At 43.7% G+C, this 17,200-nt stretch overlaps 1 protein-coding gene across 16 annotated transcripts in view; it reads right to left on the bottom strand.

The window, feature by feature from the left end:
• The window catches only part of ncor1 (nuclear receptor corepressor 1), a 489,622-nt gene that overhangs the window by 315,212 nt on the left and 157,210 nt on the right, over nucleotides 1-17,200 (bottom strand). For all 16 annotated transcript variants that reach the window (XM_068010846.1, XM_068010851.1, XM_068010848.1 and 13 more), the window contains one exon: nucleotides 10,895-10,996. In XM_068010846.1, the coding sequence (XP_067866947.1) occupies nucleotides 10,895-10,996 (102 nt within the window). The remainder of the gene's footprint in view (nucleotides 1-10,894; nucleotides 10,997-17,200) is intronic.

Here is a 17,200-nt window from a genome sequence, read left to right as displayed (position 1 = left end):
ATGAAGAATCTATCTACCTCTGCCTTAAAAATATTCAAAGACTCTGCTTCCACTCACTGCCTTTTGAGGAAGAGAATTTCAAACACTCAAAACCCTGAGAGAAAAAATTTCTCCTCGTGTTTGTCTTAAATGGGCGACCTCTTATTTTTAAAGGGTGACCCTTAGTTCTAGATTCGCCCACAAGGGGTAACATCCTTTCCACATCCACCCTGTCAAGACCCCTCAGGATCTTATATGTTTCAATCAAGTCACCTCTCACTTTTCTAAATTCCAGCGGATACAAGCCTAGCCTGTCCAATCTCGCCTCATAAAACAGGTTGCCCATTTCAGGTCCAGTAAACCTTCTCTGAACTGCCTCCAACGCATTTACATCCTTCCTTAAATACGGAGACCAATACTGTACAGAGTACTCCATATGTGGTCTCACCAATGCCCTGTATAAATGAAGCATAACCTGCCTACATTTGTATTCAATTCCCCTCGCAATAAATGATAACATTCTATCAGCTTTCCTAATTACGTGCTGTACCTGCATACTAACCTTTCGCGATTCATGTACTAGGACACCAGATCCCTCTGCATCTCAGAGCTCTGCAATCTCTCACCATTTAGATAATATGCTGCTTTTTTATTCTTCCTGTGAAAATGGACAATTTCACATTTTTCCGCATTATACGCCATTTGCCAGATCTTTGCCCACTCACTTAACCTATCCTTTTGTAACCTCATGTCCTCTTCACAACTTACTTTCCTACCTATCTTTGTGTCAACAGCAAATTTAGCAACCATACCTTCAGTTTCAGGTAAAGCTAGGTACATTCCAACAAAGGCAAAAGGTAATTGAACCAAAGCCAGGGCTTCTTCAATGACAAGTGAGATACAGAACATAATGGGGAAAAAAAGAGGTGTTTGATACATGACATGTGAATTCTTCAAGCGAGAACCAGGCCAAATACAATAAGTTAAGAGGGGAAGTGAAGAGGAAAATATGACTGGCAAAGGGAGAATATGAGACGAGAATAGCAGTTAACATAAAAGGGAACCCAAAATTCTTCTACTGGCATGTAGTCAGCAGGTAATAAGAGGTGGGGTGGGGTCTATTAGGGATGCAGGGCAAGGCTAGAATTTTGTTTTATTCTTTCATGGGATGTGGGCATCGCTGGCAAGGCCAGCATTTGTTGCCCATCCCTAACTGTCCTTGACAACTGAGTGGCATGCTAGGCCATTTCAGAGGGCAGTTAAGAGTCAACCACATTGCTGTGGGTCTGGAATTACATGTAGGCCAGACCAGGTAAGGACAGCAGATTTCCTTCCCTAAAGGACATTAGTAAACCAGATGGGTTTTTACAACAATCGATAATCGTTTCATGGCACTATTACTTTACTTCGTTTTTAATTCCAGATTTATTAATTAAACTCGTTACTTAATTGAATTTAAATTCGACCAGCTGCCGTGGTGGGATTTGAACCCCTGTCCCCAGAGCAGTGGCCTGGGCCTCTGGATTACTAGTTCATTGCCATTATTACTACGCCACTGTCTCCCCTAGGTACTTAATGGGTACCTTTGTATCGATGTTTACTAAGGAAGAGAATGGTGACAAAATATCGGTAAAAGTGTGGATGGTAGAGGTAATCCATGAAGTGAAAATTGATAGGCGGGATGTACTGGAAAGGCTGCCTATGCTTAGAGTGGATAAGTCGCCTGGTCCAGATGGATTGCATCCCAGCTTGTTAAAGAAAGTAGGATTGCAGATAGTAGAAGGGCTTGCCATAATCTTCCAATCTTTCCTAGATATGGTGGAGGTGCCAGGGAATTGGGGAGTGGCAAATGTGACATCTTTATTGAAAGAGTGTAAGGGCATTCATAGTAACTACAAGCTGATCAGTTAATATACATGAATGACTTGGATACTGGAATACGATGAATAATTTCCAGAGGAAATTGGATGGGTACTTGAGGGAAATAAAGTTGCTGGACTACGGGCTAGTCCTGGGGAATGGAACTAATTGGATTGCTCTACAGAGAGTCAGCGTGGATTTAATGGGCTGAATGGCTGCTTTTTGTGCCATTATGACTGACTGAAAGATTGGATAGACTAGTGTTGTTTTCTTGGGAACAGAGGAGGCCGAGGGGACACCTAGTTGAAGTGTATAAAATTATGTGGGGTCTAGATAGAGTGGATCAGAAAGCCCGATTTCCCCTTGGTTGAGGGGATCCAGAATCAGAAGGCATAGATTTAGGGTAAGAGGTAGGAGGCTTGGAAGCGATTTGAGGGAAGATTTTTTCACCCAGAAAGTGGAGGAGATCTGGAATTCACTGCCTGACAGGTGGTAGAGGCAGAAACCCTCATAATATTGAGAAAGTAGTTGGATATGCACTTGAAGTGTCATAACCTACAAGGCTACAAAGTGGGTTTAGGCTGGATGGCAGCTTGTTGGCTGCATGGACATGACTGGTCGAAGGGCCTCTTTCCGTGCTGCAAAATTCGATGATTCTATGATAATAAAGGCCCATTCTACCTAATCTCTCCCCAGGAATCAATTTGGTGAACCTTCATTGCACCTCCTCTAAGGCAAGTATATCCCTCCTTAGGTAAGGAGACAAAAACTGGACACTGCATTCCAGGTGTAGTCTCACCAAAGCCTTGTGCAATTGTAGCAAGACTTCCTTACTCTTATGCTTCAACAGCTTGCAGTTGAGGCGAACATATAATTTGGTTTTCTAATTGCCTGCTATACCTGCAGGTTAGGTTTTTGTGATTCGTGTAGAAGGACACCCAAATCCCTCTGAATAGGAAGAAGAGTAGGCCATTCAGCCCCTCGGGCCTGTCCCGCCATTCAATGAGATCATGGCTGATCCGCGGTCTAACTCCATATACCTGCCTTTGGCCCATATTCCTTAATATCTTTGCTTAACAAAAATCTATCTATCTCAGATTTAAAATTAACAACTGTTCTAGCTTCAACTGCTGTTTGTGGGACAGAGTTCCAAACCTCTACCACCCTTTGCGTGAAAAAGTGTTTCCTAACATCTCTCCTGAACGGTCTGGTCCTAATTTTTAGACTATGCCCCCGAGTTTTAGAATCTACAACCAGTGGAAATAGTTTATCTTTATCTAGCCTGTCTTTTCCTTTTATTATCTTGACGACTTCGATAAGATCACCCCTTAACCTTCTAAATTCTAGCAAAAACAGGCCTAATCCTCGTAACTTAACCCCTGTAGTCCAGGTATCATTCTTGTCAACCTACGTTGCACTCCCTCCAAGGCCAACATATCCTTCCTAAGATGTGGTGCCCAGAACTGCTCACAGTACTCCAAGTGGGGTCTAACCAGGGTTTTGTACAGCTGCAGCATAACCTCTGTGGCTTTACACTCCAATCCTCTAGATAGAAAGGCTAGCATGGGCAGCACAGTGGTTAGCACCATAGCCTCACAGCTCCAGGGACCCGGGTTCAATTCTGGGTACTGCCTGTGCGGAGTTTGCAAGTTCTCCCTGTGACCTCGTGGGTTTTCGCCGGGTGCTCCAGTTTCCTCCCACCGCCAAAGACTTGCAGGTGATTTGTAAATTGCCCCTAGTGTAGGTAGGTGGTAGGGAATATGGGATTATTTAGGGTTAGTATAAATGGGTGGTTCTTGGTCGGCACAGACTCTGTGGGCCGAAGGGCCTGTTTCAGTGCTGTATCTCTAAATAGAATAAATAAAATAAAATTCCATTAGCCTTTTTGATTATTTTCTGCACTTATTTTCGTGGCATTTTAAAGATCTATGCACTTGAACCCCCAAGTCTCTTTGGACATCCACTGTACTTAACCTCTTCCCATTTAGAAAGTACCCTGCACTATCCTTTTTTGGTTCAAAATGGATAACCTCACACTTGCCCACATTGAAATCCATCTGCTAGGGTTTTGCCCATTACCTACTCTGTCAATATCCCTTTGCAATTTTATGCCATCATCTAGACTGTCTACAATGCCGCCTAACTTTGTATCATCAGCAAATTTGGATATATGACTCACTATGCCATTATCCAAGTCGTTAATGAATCATGTGAATAATTGAGGCCCCAACACAGATCCCTGCGGGACACCACTAGTCACATCCTGCCAATCAGAGTACTTACCCATTATCCCCACTCTCTGTCGCCTACCACTCAACCAACTTCCTAACCATGTCAATAATTTGCCCTCAACTCCATGGGCTTCTACCTCAGTTAACAGTCTCTTATGTGGGACTTTATCAAATGCCTTCTGGAAGTCCATATAAACAACATCCATAGACATTCCCCTGTCCACTACCTTAGTCACCTCTTCAAAAAATTCAATGAGATTTGTCAGGCATAACCTTCCCGTCGCAAATCCATGCTGGCTGTCCCTGATTAACTGAAATTTTTCTAGGTGTTCAGTCACCCTATCCTTGATTATAGACTTCAGTAACTTGCCCACCATAGGTGTCAGGCTAACTGGTCTGTAATTTCCTTGCTTCCCCCTTTCACCCTTCTTAAAAAGTGGAGTGACATGTGCAACTTTCCAATTCAGAGGGACCACTCCTGAATCTAGGGAACTCTGAAAGACTATAGTTAGGGCGTCTACAATGTGCTCCCCTACTTCCTTTAACACCCTCGGATAGAAACCATCAGGTCCTGGGGATTTCTCACTCTTTAGGTCCATTAATTTCCTTGTTACTGATGTTTTACTTACGTTAATTGTATTAAGTCCCTGTCCCCTATCAGCTATTAATTTTTTCGGGACTTTCGGCAAGTTATCCTCCTTTTCAACTGTAAATACTGAGGCCAAGTAATTGTTCAACATGTCTGCCATTTCCCCATTATCAATGACAATATCTCCATTTTCAGCTTTTAGTGGGCCTACATTGCTCTTGACCACCCACTTTCCCTTTATGTAACTATAACATTTCTTATTGATTTTGATGTCCCTTGCAAGTTTCCTTTCATAATCCCTTTTAGTAGCTCTTCTAAGCTGCTTTGTGACCCTTTGCTGGTCTTTGTATCGATCCCATTCGGCCAGATCTGCGTTGCGTTTTGCATTTTGTAAGCCCTTTCTTTTAGTTTTATGCTATCCCTAATCTCTTTAGTTGTCCATGACTGTTTTCTCTGTGAAGTGGAGCTTTTTCCTCTCAGGGGTATATACTCGCTCTGTATTTAGTTAAATGTTGCTTTAAATATTCTCCATTGTTCTTCAGTCATTTGACCCATTAACAGATCTACCCAGTTTACCATGGACAGTCTCTGTCTCATCCCGTTCAAGTCAGCCTTACCGAAGTCTAAAATTCTAGTAGCCGATTCGTGCTTTTCATTTTCAAACGCGACCTTGAATTCGATCATGTTGTGATTACTATTTGATAAATGTTCACGCACATAGAACATAACAGCGCAGTACAGGCCCTTCGGCCCTCGATGTTGCGCCGACCTGTGAAACCATCTGACCTACACTATTCCATTTTCATCCATATGTCTATCTAATGACCACTTAAATGCCCTTAAAGTTGGCGAGTCTACTACTGTTGCAGGCAGGGCGTTCCACGCCCCTACTACTCTCTGAGTAAAGAAACTACCTCTGACATCTGTCCTATATCTATCACCCCTCAACTTAAAGCTATGTCCCCCCTCGTGTTTGCCATCACCATCCGAGGAAAAAGACTCTCACTATCCACCCTATCTAACCCTCTGATTATCTTATATGTGTCTATTAAGTCACCTCTCCTTCTCCTTCTCTCTAACGAAAACAACCTCAAGTCCCTCAGCCTTTCCTCGTAAGACCTTCCCTCCATACCAGGCAACATCCTAGTAAATCTCCTCTGCACCCTTTACAAAGCTTCCACATCCTTCCTATAATGCGGTGACCAGAACTGCACGCAATACTCCAGGTGCGGCCTCACCAGAGTTTTGTACAGCTGCAGCATGACCTCGTGGCTCCGAAACTCGATCCCCCTACTAATAAAAGCTAACACACCATATGCCTTCTTAACAGCCCTATTAACCTGGGTGGCAACTTTCAGGGATTTATGTACCTGGACACCAAGATGCTCATCTACACTACCAAGAATCTTCCCATTAGCCCAGTACTCTGCATTGCTGTTACTCGTTCCAAAGTGAATCACCTCACACTTTTCTGCATTAAACTCCATTTGCCATCTCTCAGCCCAGCTCTGCAACCTATCTATGTCCCTCTGTACCCTACAACATCCTTCGGCACTATCCACAACTCCACCGACCTTCGTGTCATCCGCAAATTTACTAACCCACCCTTCTACACCCTCATCCAGGTCATTTATAAAAATGACGAACAGCAGTGGCCCCAAAATAGCCACAACATCGAGATCCCAGGTACCAACCCATGCTGCAAGCTCACCCACCTTATTCCGGATGCTCCTGGCGTTGAAGTAGACACACTTTAAACCAGGTTCTTGCTTGCCAGTGCCCTCTTGCGTCCTTGTAACCTTATCCCTGACCTCACTATTCTCAACATCCTGTACACTGGAACTACAATTTAGGTTCCCATCCCCCTGCTGAATTAGTTTAAACCCCCCCCGAAGAGCACTAGCAAATCTCCCCCCCAGGATATTGGTACCCCTCTGGTTCAGGTGAAGACCATCCTGTTTGTAGAGGTCCCACCTACCCCAGAAAGAGCCCCAATTATCCAGGAAACCAAAACCCTCCCTCCTACACCATCCCTGCAGCCACATGTTCAACTCCTCTCTCTCCCTATTCCTTGCTTCGCTAGCACGTGGCACGGGCAACAACCCAGAGATAACAACTCTGTTTGTTCTCGCTCTAAGCTTCCACCCTAGCTCCCTGAATTTCTGCCTTAAATCCCCATCTCTCTTCCTACCTATGTCGTTGGTGCCTATGTGGACCACGACTTGGGGCTGCTCCCCCTCCCCCTTAAGGATCCCAAAAACACTATCCGAGACATCACGAACCCTGGCACCTGGGAGGCAACACACCAACCGTGAGTCTCTCTCGTTCCCACAGAACCTCCTATCTGTTCCCCTAACTATGGAGTCCCCAATGACTAATGCTCTGCTCCTCTGCACAGTTAGGCTACTAATTAAATTTGGCTCAGTATTCATAACTAAATCTAATATTGCCTGTCCCCTTGTTACATCTGGGACATATTGCTGTAGGAAACTATCCCGGACACCTTCCAGAAATTCACTACCTTTCTGACAGGTGCTAGTCTGCCTCTCCCAATCTATGTGTAAGTTAAAATCCTCCATTAATACTACTCTGCCTTTGTTACACACTTGCCTAATTTGTGCATTTATACAATCTAACACCTCAGAACTGCTACCAGGGGGTCTATACACAACACCTATTACAGTTTTAGATCCTTTTTTGTTCCTCAATTCCACCCATAAGGTCTCCACTGGATGCTTTCCCCTCATTATATCCTCCCTCACCAATGAGGTGATATTATTTCTAATCTGTAAGGCTACTCCACCCCTCTGCCATTTTCTCTGTCCCTCCTGTAAACTTTATAACCAGGTATATTTAGTTCCCAGTCCTGACCATCCTGCAGCCACGTCTCCGCAATGGCCACCACATCATAATCTTCCATTTGAATTAGCGCCTGCAGTTCATCTAGTTTATTCTTTACACTCCGTGCATTTGTATATAGAACTCTTATTTGGGCTATACCCCCTAACCTGTCCTTCAGCACTGATGCTTTATTCACCTGTTTATTATTTCTCTCTTCTGGTTTAACCAGTATACTTCTTGCAGTTTTGCCATTACCTGAATACCAACATTTACTGGTTTCTCACTTTTTAAAAAATATTCTGCTTTTCCATTCTTCCTATCAAAGTGGATAATTTCACACTTCCTCACATTATACCCCATCTTCCACCTTGTAACCCAGACCTAGCACAAAGGAAAATGGTTGTGGTTGTTGGAGGTCAATCATCTCAGTCCCAGGATATCGCTGCAGGAGTTCCTCAGGGTAGTGTCCCAGGCCCAACCATCTTCAGCTGCTTCATCAATAACCTTCCCTTCATCATAAGGTCAGAAGTGGGGAAGTTCGCTGATGACTGCACAATGTTCAGCACTATTCATGACTCCTCAGATACTGAAGCAGCCCACATCCAGATGCAGAACACCTGGACAATATCCAGGCTTGAGCTGATAAGAGGCAAGTAACATTTGCGCCACACAAGTGCCAAGCAATGACCATCTCCAACAAGAGAGATCGAACCATCTCCCCTTGATGTTCAATGGCATTACCATCGCTGAATCCCCCACTATCAACATCCTGAGGGTTACCATTGACTAGAAACTGAACTGGACCAGCCACATAAATACTATGGCTACACAGGAGGTCAGAGGCTAGGAATTCTGCGGTGAGTAACTCACCTCCCATCTCCCCAATGCTTGTCCACAAGGCATAAGTCAGGAGTGTGATGGTATAATCACCACTTGCCTGGATGGGTGTAGTTCCAACAACACTCAAGAAGCTCGACACCATCAAGGTCAAAGCAGCCTGCTTTGATTGGCACCCCATCCACTACCTTCAACAATCACTCCCTCCACCACCAACACACAGTGGCAACTGTGTGTTCCATCCTCAAGATGCACTGCAGCAATGCACCAAGGCTCCTTCGACAGCACCTTCCAAACCCGCAATCTCCACTACCTAGAAGGACAAGGGCAGCAGACGCATGGGAATACCACCACCTGCAAGTTCCCCTCCAAGCTCCACACCATTCTGACTTGGCACTATATCACTGTTCCTTCACTGTCACTGGGTCAAAATCCTGGAATTCCCTTCCCAACAGCACTGCTTGTGTACCTACACCTGACATGGACTGCAGCAGTTCAAGAAGGCAGCTCACCTTCTCAAGAGCAATTAGGGATGGGCAATAAATGCTGGCCTAGCCAGCGATCCCCACACCTCATGAACAAATAAAATGAAGCTCAACTCACCGGTCTGTACTCCTTTGCAGCCTTTTTGCACCGTTCTCACAGCTTACTTTCCTATCCAGCTTTGCATCGTCAACAAACTTAGATACATTGCACTTGGTTCCCTCATCTAACTCTGCAATCCTGAAAATTATCCCTTTATTCCTAATCTCTGTTTGGTATTCGGTAACCAATCCTCAGTCTGCACTAATATATACCCATAACCTTAATCTTGTGGGGCAACCTCTTGTTTGGCACCTTATCAACTGCCTTCTGAAAATCCAAATATTTGCCCTTCATCTACCCTGCTCGAAACACACGCAAAAAACTCTAATAGATTTGTCAACAATGTTTTCCCTTTCATAAACCTTGTTGACTCTGCGTAATCATAGTGATTTTCCCCGTGCCCAGTTATCATGTCCTTAATAATAGATTCTAGCATTTCCCTCCTACTGATGTCAGACATAATTTTGTTTTCTCTCTCCCTCCTTTCTTGAATGATGAAGTTACATTAGCTTCCAATCCACAGGGACTTTTCGTGAATCTGGGGAATTCTGGAAGATCAAACCCAATTCATCCACTATCTTTGCAGTCACCTCTTTTAAAATCCTAGGATGCACGTCATCAGGTACAGGGAATATGTCCATTTTCAGTCCTGTTAATTTCTCCAGTATTTTTTTCTTACGAATAAAATTTTAAGTTCCTCCCTCTCATAAGACCCTTGGTTCCCCACAAATTCCAGTATGTTCTTTGTGTCTTCCTTATTCCTCTTTATAATCTCTCCTGTCTCTGCCTCTAAGAGACTCACATTTACTTTCATTAATGTCTTCCTTTTTACATACTTGGGTGAGCTCTGAAAATCTGTTTTTATACTTCTTGATGGTTTGCTCTCATATTCTCTACCAATTTCTTGGTCTTTTTTTTTTAAAAAGCCTCCCAATCCTCAGGCTAACTACTCTTTTAGCATTATAAGCCTCTTCTTTTAATCTAATTCTATCCTCACCTTCTCTAGCTAGCCATAACATGAAGCATAGTTTTTAATTCCTGTAGGAAATGTATACTCGTCAAGAATTATGAATTCCAGCACCTTGTTGGATATGTGAAACTATTTCCGAGCTATTTTTTCCCCTTTCACCTTCACTGGCCTGCTTGTACAACCACCAATTCCAGCTAAAAGGGCAAGCAACCGCATCCCCACCAATGCCCTTCTGAAATCAGCCCCAGAGTGCATCACTGCCTCCAGTTTCTGTCTCTATGGTAAAGCAGCTGACCTCCTGTCAGCTGGTGCTCGTTGACTGCAGAAAGGCAACACATGGTGATCTGTGGCCTGTGAGCCAGTGCTATACATGTTACTGCCAGCTTGCTCTACATCAATCAAAATGAATAAAGCAAGTGATAAGAGATCTTGGCCAATATATGCCTGGACTTAAATAAGATTTCTCAATTAGATTATAAATCCTATAGACCCAAAAGATATCAGTGCCCATTATCCCAGCATGCCAGATACACAGCATTATGTTCAAGCAGTTTAATTATGCTCCATTAACAACCATGGGAATAATGCTGTAATTGTGAAATTATAATGTGTAACAGATATTAATATTTAGTTAATATTTAAACTAAACTGTAAAGAATAAAAACACCATGAAAAATTTTGGACTTCTTAAAATCATATAGCACAGGAGGCTGGCTGTGGCCAGCCCTTTCAAGAGCTAACCAATTAATCCTGCTCTCCTGTTCTTTTCCCATAGCCCTACAAATTTTACCCTCATGTCCACTGGGTGTCAGTGACTGGGAGTCACAGTGACTGGGACACTGACAGTACTGATGCCAGGCATCATGGTGACCTGGACACGGACACCAATACCAATAATTTTATATAACGTCTGCTCACAGTCCACTAATCCAGTTGTAAAGTTTGTCTTTTATCCAGCTCTCGCTCCTGTTATTTTAACATCACTATTCTGTCATTTCTTACCGTATTTCTCCCTCTGCGGCGGCCGTAGTTCCTCCTCACAAGATTCTTGTAGTTCTCATTTTTCTTGGTCAAGTAGTAATACAGAACGCAGTCTGCGACACACTGAAGAAATAGAACAAGGGCACATTAGGGCAATGCTGTGCCTACAGTGAAACATTTATATTATTTTATATACTGCATCAGATTTATAATCCCAATGCACTCAAAAGACATTAACCACATCATGGACAGACACTTGATAGTTTCTCCATATCTAGCAGCTCTGCTTTTTTAAGAAATCCTCATTGACAGAGCTATAAGCTAATGGAATTAGTTTTGGATTGCTCCACTGAAAAGCTGGTACAGAAATGATGGCCTCCTTCTGTGGTGAAAACTTCTATGGTTCTAAGATGAAGCTCTATAAACCTTCATCTCAACCAGCTCATTCAAGCATACGTATTAATGGTTATTTTAGCCATGGAACCCAGTTAGCACCTTCTCCAGGCTGAACTAGATCACAGATTCATAGAATGATGGAACACAGAAGGAGGCCACTGAACCAATTGCGTCTGTGCCAGCTATCTGAAAGAGATATCTAATTAGTCCCACTCCAAGCTGAAAAAGTGAGCTTATAACAGATGCCAGATAGAAAATACTATTGAGAACCAAGCTGAATACAGAAGGTTCAGAGGGGAAGCGAAAAAGCGACTAAGAGAAGCAAAGGTAGAGTATGAAGAGAGACTGGCAGTTAACATAAAAGGGAATCCCAAAGTTTTCTATAGACATATAAATCGTAAAAGGGTGGTAAAAGGAGGAGTTGAGCCCATTAGGGATCAAAAAGGGGATTTGCGCATGGAGTCAGAGGGCATAGCTGAGGTATTAAATGAATACTCTGCATCTATCTTTACTAAGGAAGTTGCAGCAAACCAGACAATGACGAAATAGGAGGTAAATCAGACACTAGAAGGGTTTAAAATTGATAAGCAGAAGGTATTGGATAGTCAGTCTGTACTTAAAGTGGATAAAATACCAGGAGCAGATTAGATGCATTCAAGGATACTGAGGGAAGTGAGAATGAAAATTGCACAGGTACAGGCCGTAATTTTTCAGTCTTCCTTAGACTCAGGTGTGGTGCCGGAGGACTGGAGAATTTCAACCGTTACACACTTGTTCAAAAGAGGGCTTCATTAATAGGGGCTTAGAGTACAAGAGCACGGACGTTATGCTCAACTTATAGAAGACACTAGTTCGGCCTCAGCTGGAGAATTGCATCCAGATCTGGGCACTGCACTTTAGGAAGGATGTGAAGCCATTTGAGAGGGTGCAGAAAAGTTTCACGAGAATGATTCCAGGATTGAGGTACTTCAGGTATGAAGATAGATTGGAGAAGTTGGGACTGTTTTCCTTGGAGAGGAGAAGGCTGAGAGGAGATTTGATAGAGGTATTCAAAATCAAGAGGGTTCTGGACAGAGTAGATAGAGAGAAACTGCTCCCACTCATGAAAGTATTGAGAACAAGAGGGCACAGATTTAAAGTATTGGCTAAAAGCAGCAATAGCGACATGAGGAAAACCTTTTTCACAAAGCGTGTGGTTAAGGTCTGGAATGCAATACCTGAGTGTGTGTGGAGGCAGGTTCAATCAAGGCATACAACAGAGAATTAGAAAGTGACACAAAAGGAACAATGTGTATGGTTACGGGGAGAAGGCAGGGAAATGCTTGTTAGAAGAGCCGGTGCAGACACAATGGCTGAATGACCGCGTTCTGCGCTGTAACAATTCTGAGATTCTGTGATCCATAGCCCTGCAAATTTTCCCCTTTCAAGTAGTTAACTAACTTCCTTTTGAAAGTTATTACTGAACCTTCTTCCACCAGCCTATCAGGCAGTGTGTTCCAAATCACAACAACGTAACTGTCTGAGTCATGCCCCTTAAGTTCCAGCACCTTGGGCACAAACATTTAAATGCTATCAAGACAAAAAGAGAAATGGTGGGAACTTTTATCAGCTCAGCACATTTATTTAGTGCCTAACATTCGAGCACTTAGCAAAAGCAGAGGCCACACTGGCCACAATTCAGATTTTTCCCATTTTACCAATGACTTCCCCTATTTTGATGATTGCCTATATATATATTGCGGGGCATTACCAAAGAAGTATGGAGGTTTATAGGAGAGTATGTACGAGAAGACTTTGTCCAAACCGAACCCGAAACCAAGTTGAAAGCAGCAAGCTGTGATCAGTACCAGAAACAAATTCTGACCAGTTAGTTATGCTGTAAAGTACAAGCTAAGCTTCACTCAAAACACAAACACACATGTAACTAAATTGCTGTCAGCGCCACAATGTTCACAGCCTGTGGCTTGATCTATACAGGGTGCTGCTACAGGATTACCAGCACTAAGCTCACTCAGCAGCATGGATACCATTTTCTCTATCATCTCAACAATCCTCCTCCTCTTTTCATTCCAAGGATTTCCCTTTTAATCTTGATTCAAGCCTCTTTCACAAGATTCACCATCAACAGCCAGATTCTCGCAACTACACAATGAGTGACCTTCACCCTGAATAAACAGTGACTCTGTACAGTTGCACAGTGAGTGACCCTCACCCTGAATAAACGGTGACTCTGAACAGTTACAGTGAGTGACCCTCACCCTGAATAAACAGTGACTCTGCACAGTTACAGAATGTGTGACCTTTACCCTGAATAAAGTGACTTTGTAGTTAGTGAGCAACCCTTACCCCGAATAAACAGTTACACAGTGAGTGACTCTTACCCTGAACAAACAGGGATTCCGTACAGTTAGTGAGTGACCCTCACCCTGAATAAACAGTGACTCTGTACAGTTGCACAGTGAGTGACCCTCACCCTGAATAAACAGTGACTCTGTACAGTTGCACAGTGAGTGACCCTCACCCTGAATAAACAGTGACTCTGTACAGTTGCACAGTGAGTGACCCTCACCCTGAATAAACAGTGACTCTGAACAGTTACAGTGAAGTGACCCTCACCCTGAATAAACAGTGACTCTGTACAGTTACAGTGAGAGATCCTCACCCTGAATAAACAGTGACTCTGTACAGTTACAGCGAGAGATCCTCACCCTGAATAAACAGTGACTCTGTACAGTTGCACAGTGAGAGACCCTCACCCTGAATAAACAGTGACTCTGTACAGTTACAGCGAGAGATCCTCACCCTGAATAAACAGTGACTCTGTACAGTTGCACAGTGAGAGACCCTCACCCTGAATAAACAGTGACTCTGTACAGTTACAGTGAGAGATCCTCACCCTGAATAAACAGTGACTCTACAGTTACACAGTGAGAGATCCTCACCCTGAATAAACAGTGACTCTGTACAGTTACACAGTGAGAGATCCTCATCCTGAATAAACAGTGACTCTGTACAGTTACACAGTGAGAGATCCTCATCCTGAATAAACAGTGACTCTGTACAGTTACACAGTGAGAGATCCTCACCCTGAATAAACAGTGACTCTACAGTTACACAGTGAGAGCTCCTCACCCTGAATAAACAGTGACTCTGTACAGTTGCACAGTGAGAGACCCTCACCCTGAATAAACAGTGACTCTGTACAGTTACAGCGAGAGATCCTCACCCTGAATAAACAGTGACTCTACAGTTACACAGTGAGAGCTCCTCACCCTGAATAAACAGTGACTCTGTACAGTTGCACAGTGAGAGATCCTCACCCTGAATAAACAGTGACTCTGTAGTTACAAAGTGAGTGACCCTCACCCTGAATAAACAGTGACTCTGTACAGTTACACAGTGAGTGACCCTCACCCTGAATAAACAGGGACTCTGTACAGTTACACAGTGAGAGACCCTTAGCCTGAATAAACAGTGACTCTACAGTTACACAGTGAGAGACCCTTACCCTGAATAAACAGTGACTCTGTACAGTTACACAGTGAGAGATCCTCACCCTGAATAAACAGTGACTCTGTACAGTTACACAGTGAGAGATCCTCACCCTGAATAAACAGTGACTCTGTACAGTTACAAAGTGTGTGACCCTCACCCTGAATAAACAGTGACTCTGTACAGTTACACAGTGAGAGATCCTCACCCTGAATAAACAGTGACTCTGTACAGTTACACAGTGAGAGATCCTCACCCTGAATAAACAGTGACTCTGTATAGTTACACAGTATGTGACCCTTATTCTGAATAAACAGTGACTCTGTACAGTTACACAGTAAGTGACCCTCACCCTGAATAAACAGTGACTCTACAGTTGCACAGTGAGATCCTCACCCTGAATAAACAGTGACTCTGTACAGTTACAAAGTGTGTGACCATTACCCTGAATAAACAGTGACTCTGTACAGTTACACAGTGAGTGTTACTTACCCTGAAAAAACAGCGATTCTCTACAGTTACAGTGAGTGACCTTTAGCCTGAGTAAATAGTGACTCTGTACAGTTTGTCAAGAAAGCTTGCTACGCCAAAGGGGGATTTTTTAATTCTGCTATCGGAAACCTACATTAAACTTTTAATGAAACAGGAAGAGCTGGAATTCTGCAGTTAACTTTTTTTTTAAAAAGCTGGCAGCCAAGATGGCCCTCGCAATTTGCATCTGAACACCTTACACATTCCAAGGCCCCAAAGAGGTGACACATTCCTGATGAGCCTGTATCCAAGACAATGGCTTGCTCTACTCAGTGAACCACAGGAGATTGTGTTCATTAGCAGGACATTCAAAACTATTGTGGCACATTCAACTTGAAACAGTCAACCCTTCCAGGTGCAAACATGAACATCCTGAGGGCGAAGAGACTGAAACCCCTAAACCTGAATCTCATTCGAAGCTTCCAGACAGCACATGGAGGCAAATAAAAACAAAAAGTGCTGGAAATACTCAGCAGGTCTGGCAGCATCTGTGGAGAGACAAGCAGAGTTAACGTTTCAGGCGATTGACCTTTCATCAGAACTGGCAAAGATCAGAAATGTAGTAGATTTTAAGCAAATAAAGCGGCGGTGGGGGAAAAGAGAACAAAAGCGAAGGTGTTGATAGGACAGAGGGCCAGAAAGATTAATTGGCAAGGAGGACCTGGGGCAAAGGCAAAGACAAAGTCGTAGTGAAAGACAAAGCATTAGTGCAGAGTGTTAAATGACAGAATAATGAACAGCCCTAGCCAAAAGCACAAACACGAAAAAAAAGTGGGCAGGCATGTGGTTAAAAAAAACAAATGATGAAACAAACTAAAATAAAATTAAAAAAGGGCCAGACATGCTCTGAATTTAATGAACTCAATGTTCAGTTCGGTAGGCTGTAGTGTGCCTAATCGGTAAATGAGGTGTTATTACTCAAGATTGCATTGATGTTCACTGGAACACTGCAGCAAGCCCAGGACCGAGATGTGTGCATGACAGCGGGGCGTGTGTTGAAATGGCAAGCGACAAGCAGCTTGGGGTCTTGCTTTCGGACTGAGCGGAGGTGTTCCACAAAGCTGTCACCCAATCTGCGGTTGGCTCTCCAATGTGGAGGACACAGTATTGCGAGCAGCGAATACAGTATACTAAACTGAAAGTAGAGTCAGAGTCGTACAGCATAGAAACAGGCCCTTCAGCCCACCGTGTCCATGCCGACCATAATGCCTATCTATACTAATCCCACCTGCCTGCATTACAAAGAACAAAGAAAATGACAGCACAGGAACAGGCCCTTCGGCCCTCCAAGCCTGCGCCGATCCAGATCCTCTATCTAAACATGTCGCCTATTTTCTTAGGGTCTGTATCTCTTTGCTTCCTGCCCATTCATGTATCTGTCTAGATACATCTTAAAAGACGCTATCGTGCCCGCGTCTACCACCTCCGCTGGCAACGCGTTCCAGGCACCCACCACCCTCTGCGTAAAGACCTTTCCACGCATATCCCCCCTAAACTTTTCCCCTCTCACTTTGAACTCGTGACCCCTAGTAATTGAATCCCCCACTCTGGGAAAAAGCTTCTTGCTATCCACCCTGTCTATACCTCTCATGATTTTGTACACCTCAATCAGGTCCCCCCTCAACCTCCGTCTTTCTAATGAAAATAATCCTAATTTACTCAACCTCTCTTCATAGCTAGCGCCCTCCATACCAGGCAACATCCTGGTGAACCTCCTCTGCACCCTCTCCAAAGCATCTACATCCTTTTGGTAATGTGGCGACCAGAACTGCACACAGTATTCCAAATGTGGCCGAACCAAAGTCTTATACAACTGTAACATGACCTGCCAACCCTTGTACTCAATACCCCGTCCGATGAAGGAAAGCATGCCGTATGCCTTCTTGACCACTCTATTGACCTGCGTTG

This window comes from Heterodontus francisci, chromosome 30 (assembly GCF_036365525.1).
Source record: "Heterodontus francisci isolate sHetFra1 chromosome 30, sHetFra1.hap1, whole genome shotgun sequence".
Lineage (NCBI taxonomy): Eukaryota > Metazoa > Chordata > Chondrichthyes > Heterodontiformes > Heterodontidae > Heterodontus > Heterodontus francisci.
Note: the sequence above shows the minus strand (reverse complement) of the source record. Positions and strands in the feature narration are given on the sequence as shown.